Raw genomic sequence first — 13,862 nt, 5'->3', positions numbered from 1 at the left:
ATAAAAATATACAAAAAGACTGTTACACTTCTTTGCTAGATGCTAATCACAGTGATGCAGACAGGCATACATGAAGACCTGATGCCAAGTAAAGGCCCAGTGCCACTCACGTGGGGTGCTGCATCATTCTCCGCCTCTGAACCTCCATCCTCTGCAGAATGTCGTGCTGGTGGAGCCTCTGCACGGCATTGGGGCCCAACATGGGCAGGTGGTGCTGCAGTGCCTGGTGCTCGGGGGCCAGGTGCTGTGGCAGGGGGGCAGCAGAGCCTGGGAGGTGGTGGGGTGGAAGAGAGGGAGCAGGGGCAGCAGGCACAGTGTGGCCCGGGCCATGAGAGGGTAACGCGGTGTGGTAGGGGAGCACGGGGTGGGGAATGACGTAGTCGCTTTGAGGAGGAGGCTGTGGAGGGGGAGGGGGGTTACTGTGAGAGTGAGGACACGATGAGGAGGACTGGTGGTGTAAAGAGCGCGCCAGAGAACCATCTGTAAACACACACACACAGTATTCACAATATGAATTTTAAAAAGCTTATTTTGAAGATATAAACGTTGCAATTCAGAACATCTGGCTTACTTCAAAGACACGGTCTAAGCATTTAGAAGTCTGGGAAATATATTTAAAGAAATATATTGAAGGTTCTTCTTGGTATTCGCATATAAACTTGAGAAAAGGACTTTTAAGCATTAAAGGGGTTGGTAAGCTGCAGCCTTCATGAGCAGTGTGTGTGGTAAAGGGGGGGTCTGAATTCCTACTGCCGCAGCATGCATGAGCAAACATGAGATGAAATAACTCGCCGATTTAAGAGATAAAAGCAGAAATGAAGCTAACTACTAGAGAAGGGAGGGGAGAGAGAGAGAGAGAGAGAGAGAGAGAGAGAGAGACAGAGAGAGAGAGATATGTGCCACAGAGGGGAGAGAGGGAGAGTGAGAGAGAGAAATGGAGAGATGTGCCACAGAGGGGAGAGAGAGAAAATGAGGCAGATACAGAGATACAGGTAAAGATTGAGTGAGAAGGCAGGTGCTGTAATGTGCAGCTATTATCCTTCTAAACAGAGGCCCACGAGGGAGGGAGCGCACTCATTCACATTCTACACGCCTCTATTCTGAGAAGGAGCAGCAATTAAAGCTGACTGCTGGCCACATACTACCTGCAGCAATTAACACATTAAACACCAGGTGCTTTGCCTAATTACCATCAGCACTGGAATCGGGTACGAGCACAAATTTCAGCTATTTCAGCCCAGCTCCCCAGAGACAGATGCCCACACAGAGGCAGAACACACAAAGACTGCTTACTGAACAGTACTGCAATGATTTTGAAGCATTAAACTACAGGTTAACAGTTTGTAGTATTTCAGAAACAATATTCTCTTGGTTCGGTGTTATTTGTGAAGACCTGCTTAAACCCAGACATCCTTGTAAAATCCTAGTAATGCTTCTCCAATATAATGAAGCTTCCAATAATACATTTCTATAAGTTACTCTACACACATTACATTTTTGTTTGACGAGACAATATCATGCATTCTGGTGCAGGTTCATTATTTCAGTGATTCAGTTTGAAGAACAAAACTCAGCACAAACACTGAAAGACTGAGGTATCAAAACATGATGATTTTAAAACAGTCATTAATGCCACAAAAGTGCTAAACTACAAAATATAAGGATGCCAGCGAATGGATGAAGACTTGCACTTACAGGTGGGATGCATGTAGTGCCTGCAGGATGAAAGCTGAGACTGGGGCTGCGGTTGGGCCACCAAGGCCGGGCTGAAAGTATCCACCACGCTTGGCTGGCTTGGACCTGGAGTGGCCTGGGAAACGTAAGCAGGAGGCCGAGAGGTATTGCCTGGACAGCACGGATCAAAGGCGGAGGTGCTGCTGAAACTGCTACTGCTAGAGCCACTGCTACGGACAGCACTGCTACTGAGATCCACTGGGAGGGTCTGCTGGGAAACAGACAGACAACAAGAGAAAGACAAAGGCAAATGTAAAATGTAGGAAGGAACAAAATCAGCACAGGTACCAAAAAAAACAAAAAAAACAATCTAAAATGAATCTGAGATAATAAGCTGATAATGAAAGAGATGGTAACATCTTAAAAATTGGACATTCAAAATCGCTCTATGAGGTGGAGCGTATCTAATCCCATTTAATGCTTTGATGTATAAAACATGAGTACGCTTCACTCAGCCGTCTCCTGTCTCTGCATATCTGAGCAGTAGCTGTGGGCCCCATCATCAAAAGCTTCAGCATGCTTCACCTAACGCACTACACATGGAAACTACGCTGTCTTGCTAATCCTGACGGCTCCTTTTTATACATAATAGCCTAAAACTCCCCTTGCATTATTGAACATTGGGTTGTGACAAAGGAGCAACCACAGACAAAAACCCTTGAAGGGTAGGAGTGCAGAGCACTATCGATATAGGTTTTAACCAGTGGACCACAGTGATTCTTTTATTGCCATAAATAATTATAACTATGCAAATGTCTTAATTTAATTATTTTGCAGAATGGCTGAATAGGGATTTGAGTTAATAAAATTTACAATTCACTGGTTTAGACTACTAGGCACTGCATTTTCTCTTATTATAATACAACAAAGGAGCTCAGACAATTAACTCAATGTAAATTATTTAGAGGTCAGCTGTTCTTCAAGTTTGGCTTCAAACAAAATGTCACCATTTTGACTGTTTTCCCTCAAACACAATAATATTACCCAAGAGTCTTAATTTTTCAACTTCAAAAGAACTTTTAATTCATTTTCAAAAGGCTTTAATCAAAGGAAGAGAAATGCAAGCGCTGGGGACACGAACATTGCACAGTCACCATCCTTTAATATGCTCTTTCTTCACTTCTAATGTTAAACATGGGTTACATGCATAACCTATAAAAAGTACTAAATATGTAGAGGTGGTTTAAGTATAAATAAAGTAGCAGGTCAGAAAACTGATGCTTAAAGAATGTTAAGGTTAATAGACATTTAAAATAAAAGTCTTCTGGTCTATTTTTATAGAGAATGGATGCTAGATTAAGCAGCAAGTTGGAGCTCCAGTAATTTCAGACAGTGGTACTCAAACAAAATGTGTAAAATGCTGGTTGACTGTTTGATCATAGTCTGTTAGAACCCCTATAGTAAATGGTCTGCACTTATATAGCACTTTTTTAGCCTTAGAGGTTCCAAAGCTCTTTACACTGCGTTTCATTTACCCATTCACTCACACACACACCCCAATGGTAGCACAACCGCTAGTATTGTGGAAAGCTGTTTGGGCATTTCCTTCGGTACTCAAGTAAAGTCAGTGTAAAGCAACACTGTAGCTTGTATAGGCCTGTTGGTTCTGCTGTTGGCTGTGTGGGCTGCGAGCTGTAAAAGGTGAGAAAGCACTGTTCTAAAGTTTGTTTTGCCAAGTGATTTTCTCCTTTTGTGTAATAAGTGCTTGTGTGATAAGTTCAACTCCCAAAAGGTTTAGATGGACAAACTAACACAAAACACCCACGTCATGCCATAATAAACAAATAGAACTCTACATAGAAGGCGTTGACTGGGATACCTCTGCTTCCAACAAGTCAGACAAGACATTGGACCCTGTCGTGACCGTTACCTTGTTTGGATCAGTTGCGAATCCAATATGTTCGGTAAATCTGTTGATAATTCAAAAGCAATTTGCAAACATGAAAGCTTTAGTTTCCTCTAACAAGAATCTCAGGTGGAGGGATAGACGGTCAACCCAAAAACATAATTCCTCCATCGTGTATATGTAGGCAGTGATTAAGTGAGTTTAGAAAAAAACCTGTTATACCTGGTCATGGTACTGGGTGCTGGCGCTGACCCCTCCGCAGGGTACGGGCATTGCACCGGGCCTCTCCAGGGGACAGCTGGGCTCAGGGAAAGGCAGAGAAGAGGGCGCAGTACCTGCATGGTGATGGTGGTGATGGTGGAAGTGATGAGAGTGACCATGCGAGTGTTGAGATCCGGGCTGTGGGGGGCCATGCTGCTGCACCTGCGCGGCCTGCATGCACCCTGAGTGAGAGTGATTCAGGGAAAGGTGCCCTGAGGAAGGGCCACTGCAGGGAGAGTGCTGAGGGCAACATGACGGCAGCCTGGGCATCGCAACACCACCACTCTCACCAGATGAACCTCTCCTACTGTCTTCTGATGCAAAAAAACCCCAAATAAACGACCAACCAAAAAAACCAACATAAAATACTACTTATCATCAGTGTTCTGTTATTTAGACATATCAAATAAGTTTATTTTAGTGCTATGCATCATGATTCTCTATGTCTACCAGATCCAGTGGAAGAGATGTGGCTATTGTACCTGTCCAGCACAGAGGCCACGCCTCCTTTACCGGACTAAAGTGAAAATCCTGTGCAGGGACTATTTAACTGATAGTCCAGTAAAGGAGGAGTGAACACTGCTCTTGACTGGTACAGTGGCCACACCTCTTTCACTGGACTGACATGCACCAACGGAAAACCAATTATGCTGCAGTGCCGGCAGTGTGGCCCCTCTGCACTTGTCCCTCTCAATGAAGATGTTTTCATTTGAACAAATTTGTTGTTCAAAAACAATTATTTTCACTTAAAGCCTAATTAAAGTCCACTGAATCCCAACATGTCCTATTTTATACACTAGACTAAGGTGATGTGACCCACCATACAGAATCTAAATAGTGCACTGTCCAGCGTCTCCTCACCTTCTGTAGGAGTGGTAGTGTTGCTGGGCCCTGGGGCCCCACTGTGGACCTCCATCGTGCTGTCAGGGGCCATAGCAGAGCAGCTAGTGGAGGGGCCTGGGGCATCCTGGGAGGGCTCTGAGGTAGAGGCAAGGAGGGAGGAAGCAGAGGAGGCAGAGGAGCTGGCAGGTTGCAAGTGCACACTGTCAGAAGTGGTTGGCACGACTGAAAGATCTGAGGAGATAACCAAACAGTCCAACACACACCACACACACACAAACAAACAATAAGAATAATGTGTGGATGTGTGTTAAAAACCTGTCTTTAAATTGCTAATTTGGGTATGAAACTCTGTGTGTGTGTGTGTGTGTGTGTGTGTGTGTGTGTGTGTGTGTGTGTGTGTGTGTTGGACTTGCATCGATGGCCAGGGACCCCAGGAGGATTGCTGCTGATTAACATTCCACAGTGAGCATTCCATCTGCTTTTCATATTCACAAATTAATTTCTCCTTCTCGAAAGAAATGCAAATGCAGCCATATCTCTAAGCGCTATGTTTCATCCCTCACATCTGCCTGCTTCCACCCCCGCCCCAACACACACACACACTTTCAACTGGCAATCAAATCTGAATGACTGTAAATTAGTTTTCTTTTATTAACCTTAAGATCATATGGCTGAATAAGGACACACACACACACACACACACACACACACACACACACACAAAACCACCTTTATCCAGAGTGGCAGCTTAATTGGTTTTAATAGCACAGCTCATTCTGTCTCAGAGAGCACAGGCAGCTTGTATAACAGACAGACTTCATTATGCTGCCTGCAAATGAAATTAGGAATATGAACAATTACAAACAGCAGCGTGCATCACAGAAACCTTTGGATGCAGCAAACATTACTTCAGCTGCTGAGGTTAGTTATACTTTATACAAAGATATGGATAAATCTTCATTAATGATGCAAGTATCTTACAGTGCAGGAATAGTCATGACTGAAGAACATTACATTCATCAAGCTCATTTGTCCTCCCACACTCGCAACACAGAACACACAGCCTATACGTCAGGGAGAGAAGTGCTCTTGCACTCTTGCAGTGTGAAGATCCAGCACTCATCTGTCACTCCAAACCATATCCTAGTGTTTCACTCAGGTGGTTTTAGTGTTGCAGTCACCATGTTTGGAATAAATACAGTTCATTGTTGACTAATCACAGGTAAGGTAAAAGACATCTTTAATTATTGTTCCAAATGACATTAACATCTGAAAAGAGTGATGTTTTGACTTTTATTTGATATGATACAGTGTTCTTACCGTCCTCGTCCACAGTGAGGTCCACTACCTCGCTGGCACTCTGTCTGAGGGGCTGGATGACTGTGGAGAGACGATGGCGCCCTCGGCCCTCCTGAGCCCGACTCTGAGAGCAACTCGGCCCCCAGTGCATTCTGCCATGACCCCCCACTGACCGCGGCCTTGAACACACAAAAACAGAGCGAATATCACATTAGTCAATGACTGGTCATAGAGTAGTCACAGATAACCCTGTCACATAATAAACGGAAAAAATAAATTCACATGACTGGGAAAGAATTAAGAAAGTTATTTCGTTTCTTTGAACAAAAAGACTGTGTGTACTGTGGGTACATAGGGATTGAACTGTAAATGTGTTTTGTTCATATTTAGCATTAAACATTTTTGTACTCAGTGAACGATTCACAGATTTGTACATGTATATTATAAACATATATTAGGCTTGCAGCGATAGCCGGTGTTACCGATGTTGGGGATTACATCACTTGCCCACCGCGGCCCCGCCCCCATCATCGTTTTGCCTTTTAAATAGTAATAATCATTTAGTTCAGTTTGAGAGCGGATGCTACAACTAAATGGACGCTACAATTTCAGCATGAGCCGAACAAGTCAGGGTCACAGCACAGATCAGCAGGAGTCAGATTTCATTTAGCAGAGTGAGGCGAGCTCTGACAACACGATGGCGGAAGATTTGGTTTCGAAAACGTCTGTGTTTAATAAGCGAGTTTGTCATTGTACTGTTTTGTAGTTCTTGTGTTTCTCATTAATATTAATGAACCCACCATTCAAGCAATAGCCTCTAACATGAAAGTAAAAGTGAAAAGCGCATCTTCATGGGCATTCATAAGGTATCACCCCCCCCCCCCCCCCCCCCACCAACCAGTGATACCGGTATTACCACACGTCGATTAACCAGTGGGAAAATTTCCTCACCGCTCTGTCACGATCTGCCATGCTTGTTTTTGTTTTGTCTGAAAGTAACGGCAACCTTAATCACGTACATCGGCTACCAAAAAGTGGTATATAGACGATATATATATCATCCTATGATATGCATCACCATATCACCCACTGTTCTGGCTGGATTAGTTACCAGATAGAACGTAAAGGACAAACCCGAACCTGTACAGAAGACAAGCACTGATAATTTCTTTCACCTTAGAGAAAACATCCATGTACACATTACTCAGCCACTGACAATGGATTAAAATGCCACGGGAAGGGAAAAGCATTAATTCACACATAACATGAGGCATCATGGCAAATATCCAAAATTCCCACTTAATTGGGAGCAAATCTGTAGAGACTGTGGAAATTGGGTATGCGTGCATGGGGACTGAATCCATAGGAATGGCCCAGGAGCACTGGCTGCCATAAAGAAGGGCATTGTGGGAAACAAAGAACAGAGGTGTAACTCAGGAAGGGCTTCAGGGGCTTCATGCTCCCTGTCTGGAGACCCACAAAACTCCCTGCCTCCCAACCCTCCCACCTAGACCCTTAACCTCAGATTGCATCATTAATACTTCAAAAACAAAATGATTACCAACAAGTGCACAGGGCCTCGGGGAGGCGCCACAAGACCGCCAGCGTGTGCACGCATGAGATATGTAAAACAGCAAACAGACTGCTGAAACCAGTGCAAGTTCTTATTTACACAGCATGCGTGTGCGCGCGCACACAAAATTTCCAAGCTGTATTGAAATTCTCATTAACACTAAAATTTAACTTGAGCATAGAAGTGTACTCAGTATAATAAGGAAGACAGCCTTCTTCACAATTCTGAATAATTCATAATATGGAAATCAAGAGACAAAGAAGGGACATGAAATCTAAAGGAGTGTACACAAAGTCTTCTGTGACTATTTAAGACTGCTTCTCATAAGGGTAGGAAGAGCATGGCTGCATCCCAAATCACGTACTGTGACAGTACCTACTGCACAGCTGTTGAAACAGTAGGTACTAATCAGTATGAGAGTGTAGTACGAATACAATCCCGGATATACTACGTCCGCCATATTGGCATTGTCATGTGACCTTCGACGGCATCGTAAACACAAAAATCTTAAAGGGACCACCACATTAAAGCAACCGCAGTAATGGCAAAATCCACATCAGGAAAGTGAACTGAATTAGTAATGTAATGTGGGCGGAGTTAACATTCTGAGGTAAATTCGTTGCCGTTAGCATGGCCGGCTAAAGCATGATGGAGATCACAAAAAAAGGTTTGAAACGCTATGACAACTGTTTTCTTGTTTAAACATTCAACAAGTTAACAATTTATTCAGGTATTGTTAAACAAGTCCGGTTTAACCAAGGTTTAATACCGTCTTCCGCACCAGTCCCTTTGCATTATGGGATTTTTGACTCACGTAGCGCGACATACATCGGTTGCATACTGCAAAATCTCGCCGGAAGCCGTACACCATCCGGATATTTCTCGCCTGCTGTTTCTCGCCCACTGTGTAGTTGAGTAGTACGCGATCTCGGACGCAACCCATCACTAGGTAAGATACTCAGTGAGACTAGTTATCTGCTCAACACCACTGCAGCAGTGCTAAGTTCCCAGGGAGATGGCACCGCCTCCTGGGATGAGTTTCTAATTACCCACAAGTAGGCCAGGGATTATTTTGTAAATACCTGTTTACCACTTTGGTCTTCTGAGACCTTGTAGAAAGTGGAAAACTGTAAACACAGGCACTGGGGGAGCTTCCCAGGTGCCTGTGTGGTAGGAACACTACCCCGATACCTTCTATTGGTTATTAGTGAATTCTTAGGGTTAAAGCTCACACAGATGAATTACTGCTTAAACACTACAAACCTTTGCACCTGACTTGGTCAGGCAGATTTCTGAGATTATACAGTCATGCATTCCTAGGTGGAAGGTCTGACAGTATTCATTCTCAAAAACACCCAATTCATTAGATAGATAGATAGATAGATGACTTTATTAATCCCCGGCGGGGAAATTATTAGCTTCAGTAGGTTTGCTAAAACAGAATGTTATATATGTCTATAGCCCTGTTCCAGCTGGATTCAATTAACTTACAGAAATACCAACAAAATCATTTTAATCCTGCAGGAATCTTCCAGTAAGTTTTATGATTTGTTAAAGCAATAATTCTGGAGTAAATTACTTTCTGCCCTTGATCGCCAAGCTCCCTCAGTAATAGTGGTCCTTCTCAAAGTGACCTGATTATGACACACTCTGTACAAGGCTCTGTACTGTGGCGTATTGTTATTGAGTGCTGAATCCGTCACATAATATTGACATGTACATCCAGGCTTTGATACGTTTGGAATACTGGTGGCAGTAAGTGCAAATGACACAAATCATTTATTCTGTCCAAATTGGCCAGTCAAATCCCTTACAGACTATATTACCCAAGCTTGATCTTTCTAAATATCAAGAATGTGGGGAAAAAAAGAAAAGGAAAAAAGATTTAAGTTCATCCTGTAAGTTAATGAGATGTGCGGTCTACAACGTATTTCCAGATTGCTAATTTATGATGAATATTTGCTCATTTGGTACAAGCAATATATAAGCATTCAAGAACTATATAACTCTTTCACACTTCCATTTTTCAGATACGAGTTGAAACACACCATTTAAGGAACAGAAACCCATGTCGTTAGGAGTCTCCCCGCCAGGCATTATCATGAATTATGCGTCTTTCGATTAGTTCGCTCACTGGTGAGAATACTCCTGTTCTTCAGTTTTGGAATTAAACCTGGACGGTGCAAGGTTATATCATAAGAGTACAAGTAAAAATGGATGGAGAGAGAGAAGGAATAAACTACAACTAAAGCAGATATGAACTAGAAAACTAAACTGCCTAGCAGTCTGCGTTAAATTCATACTATAGCAGTAAAATAAACTGAGTTTCTCTTGGGGTGCAGGCATACCTGGTGTTCGAATAAAGACTATCAAGATAACATTTTCTATAATTTCTTATTGAACACACATACCTATGTCCATGTCCCTGGTGGAGCCAGGAGGGTGTCTGGTTTCTTGATTGGCCACCCTTGGTGCCACCCCAAAATTTCATTCATTACTGGCAGTTTGGTGCTGATTGACAGCTCATTTCACCTCTTTTTGAAAGAAGCAGCACATGTGCATTTATCAAATCGAGGATGAAGAAGAGAGAATATTAACCTTGGTTATAGAAGAATAAGAACATACAGAAGGAGGGAGATGATGTCCACCGCTCCACAAGCTCTTTTCGCGACTGGTGTATTTAAAGAACGTTTCACGGTTTAGCATTGGGTTTAGTTTTCCTGAACAAATTTTACGAAAGTGGAGTCTCTGTGTAAGTTACCTTTAGACCTTTGGCTCTATTAACAGACTTACCCAGTGAGTTTGCAGTAACTACGCACGGACATTTCAGCAGTATTAAAATACTTCCCGCACGATGTTTTGTTGATATTAGTACCGTCACCAAAATAAATTGTTAGCTGAGGCGCAATTAGCCTTAGTCGCAGAACCATGAGATGTCGGTCACGTCAGTAGTCCGGACAGATGTCCTTCATTTAGCCCAAGTCCAACCCTGTGTACTACATCATAATGGCTTAGAATAGAGACATACAATTTTCACATAATATTTAGCACGCTAGTATACAACGCGTTTGAGATGTTGAACAGTTTAGATAGTGACCCAAGTCTCTCCAGTGTGTGTGTGAGTAAGAAATTGAGCTGCAGTTCCAAGATACAGACACTGACTATTCATGTCATGTTAAATAATTAAACAAATAATGTGAAGTAACCGTTTTGGATCACACTATCTACCACATAGAAGAACTCTGGGTTAAGTGCATCATCACCTCTACCTCTAATCAGCAATCATAGGATTAATTCATGCTCCTTAGGTGCCAGGGTTACATGCTAATTTTTTCTCATGGTCTATGGACTGCCTGAAGAAGCCTTGGCTCATGTTCACTAATCAGAGTGGATAGCTTGCTGGCAACAACAGAACAGTTGACAAATTATGACCTTCAATGACTGGCTGTCATTTAAATAAGTAACAAAAACTCTGGAACCTCCAAGAAAATTATTCAAACCATGACGAAGCATTATGTCCAACACATGATGTTCTCACCATGACATCATTTACATGGCACCTACCTTACTATCCATATAAATCCTGCAGTGAACCAACATGTCAAGGCCAACATGCAAATGCAACATGAGTTTTAGCCTCTCTCACTAACCTCTCTTTGCCCTGTACACAAAAGATCTTTTAATGAAAGAAGTACATCATCCATGCTGAAGTTTTACCCCCTCAACCTCAACAAACAACCCTCAACAACCTGGTCAATGTAGAAAATGGCTGCCATTCTCGGAATTCTCAGGCAAGTCTGGGCAACCGGAAAGAATAAACAAGGCCTCTCTCCCTCTCTCTCGAGCAGAAATCCCTGTTCCCGGAAATGCCTTTTCTGAGAATACAGTAAAGCAGCCACAGAGAAAGGGCAAGAAGAGGAGGGGAAACAGAGAGAGAGAGAGTTCTGAGAGAAAAATGACGAGCATGTGGGTGTGGGAGAGAACTGACAAAGCCACTAAAGAGATATACAGTGAGAAACAGGAGAGGAAATATGCAAGCAAACCAAGCCATATCACAATGTTTTAAATACAGAAACTAAAGGACCCATCTCATACACACACCCCACACACACACACACACACCACAGAACACAACCCACACCGGAGTACACACACACCACAGTACACACCCCCCACACTAGAGTACACACACACACACACCGGAGTACACACCCCACACACCGGAGTACACACCCCACACACCGGAGTACACACCCCACAGACTGGAGTACACACCCCACAGACTGGAGTACACACACACACACACACACACACACACACACACACACACACACACACACCGGTGGCCTTTTCAGTATGTTTATCAAAGACATGATTCTGCCTATGCAGATAAACAGTCCTAAACAAGTGGCACAAGCTCTCTAGTAGCGTAGTAGAGCACATCCTGACTTTATCCAGTGTGACAGAGATCCTTCAGTCAACAAGGGCGGAGCTTAAGTCAAATTTGATCAGCCAATCACACCGACTGGCTTCCCTTTATGAAATAACCATAATAGTTTGCCTCAATGTTACCTAAGAAACTTGACTAGCTACTAAAAGCTAAATAGTTAGCCAACTAACATTACCATATGGCTGGGTTCAGGTAAGAAATATATCCAGATCCACAACTCAGTGAACACGTATACAAAACGTATGAAAGAGAAGAATGCAATGAATCCTAAACATCCAGCTTTAAGCTTGGAGATGTAGTGTTTTAGAGTGATATCTGTCAGTGTTGTTGGGGTGTTGTAAGCCCAGCACTGCTAAATACAGCCTGGCATCTGCATGCCACAGAGGGGCTTTGGCCCCAGCTAGGGTGACTGTGCTGACTTGCATTCTCCATTAAACACACGGCAGGAACAGCAAAGCTGTACACAAGCTCAAATCCTGCAGATCTCATCAATCTTCGTGGTGAAATGTTTTAATAATATTACGAATACCAATAAGCCTACACTGCTTGGCAGTATCTTTGACTGTAATCAATCAGCATATGTATAAAATGCATACCGACGTGCACGACACATGCGCACACAGTGCAGACTACTCTTAAAACACTCCGCATGTACAACTGTGCAAGCCTACACACACACACACACACAATTTTTCATCTGCCCCTAGTCACAGGTCACTCGCTTTATCTGAGCTGAAAAGACCATCAGCCATTAATCACTCTCGCTCAAGCGCCAGCACATGCGCACACACAAAAACACTCACATATATATGTATGTACACACACACACACACACACACACACACACACCCTCCCCCTCTTTGCCTCTAACTGCTTTCCTGCATTCCTCAGTCGAGAGATGAAGCAGATTGGCATTCAGATCCACTACCTAACCCCAGTGGTCCCATCCTCTGACTGACTCTCTCTCTCTCTCTCTCTCTCTCTCTCTCTCTCTCTCTCTCACACACACACACACACACACTTTCTCCCCCCCCCCCCATAGGAACAGGAGTCTACAGAAGTGCACCAGCACGGTGGTGCTGCCTACCATGTTATCAAGAATAATAGGTTTCTTGACCTTTACGAAAACAGGCGAGATAGAGTCGATGATATTGAAAGAAAGAGTGTGAAAGAGAGAGAGAGGGAGAAAAAGAGAGAGAGAGAGGTGCCACAGAGGGGGAGGGGTGCACAGTAAATAAGCCAGAGGCTCATCAGGGCTGCTGAGTGGTAGAACTGGCTGCGATGCAGGATCTGGGCTGTTAAAGCACAGAGGCACTGTCTTACTTGTTGGTCCTGTGATAAAAGCATGCAGGAAGTATACTTAACATAGATCAAGGTACCAAGCGTGCTTATTTTATTCCATAAATTAGGGCTGGACCAAATAATTTAAATACTCAGAAGTCTCTAGATTTCTATTCTTTCTCTATTTATAATTCAGAAGCTTTGGCTTTATGTTCCTACTCCCTTTACATGTGCATCATGCAGGCAATGAAATAATGGTTTCTCTACCCTATATACACTGCACTACATGATTCACCAAACATAGATAACTCCCAAGAAGACTGTCATGTGATCTAAATTGTGTGCTAATTTAAAACGACAACTAGTGAACAAAGACAGCAGACACGAGTCCCTAAATCATCGTCGAGTGAGTACAAAAGCAGTTCTGTTTCGAACACCAAATCAAACGCATTAGTGCTTAAAAGAGCGGTTGACCGGCAGAATGGAAAACCCATAGCCTTTTACCTCGTTTATCTAGTTATTGCTGCACAGCTACAAAAGCAGGTACACAGCAAGATCGCCAATATATACTATTA

The 13,862-nt window shown here is 43.2% G+C and overlaps 1 protein-coding gene across 3 annotated transcripts in view; it reads right to left on the bottom strand.

The window, feature by feature from the left end:
- Window positions 1–13,862, bottom strand: part of rnf111 (ring finger protein 111) — a 46,112-nt gene that overhangs the window by 5,888 nt on the left and 26,362 nt on the right. The window contains exons 4-8 of one of the 3 annotated variants that reach the window (XM_017458524.3): window positions 6,005–6,162; window positions 4,703–4,915; window positions 3,803–4,155; window positions 1,696–1,945; window positions 111–480 (exon numbers count right to left, since the gene is read on the bottom strand). In XM_017458524.3, the coding sequence (XP_017314013.1) occupies window positions 111–480; window positions 1,696–1,945; window positions 3,803–4,155; window positions 4,703–4,915; window positions 6,005–6,162 (1,344 nt within the window). The remainder of the gene's footprint in view (window positions 1–110; window positions 481–1,695; window positions 1,946–3,802; window positions 4,156–4,702; window positions 4,916–6,004; window positions 6,163–13,862) is intronic. The other 2 variants (XM_017458526.3, XM_017458525.3) reach the window with 2 other exon arrangements.

This window comes from Ictalurus punctatus, chromosome 27, assembly GCF_001660625.3.
Source record: "Ictalurus punctatus breed USDA103 chromosome 27, Coco_2.0, whole genome shotgun sequence".
Classification (NCBI taxonomy): domain Eukaryota; kingdom Metazoa; phylum Chordata; class Actinopteri; order Siluriformes; family Ictaluridae; genus Ictalurus; species Ictalurus punctatus.
Note: the sequence above shows the minus strand (reverse complement) of the source record. Positions and strands in the feature narration are given on the sequence as shown.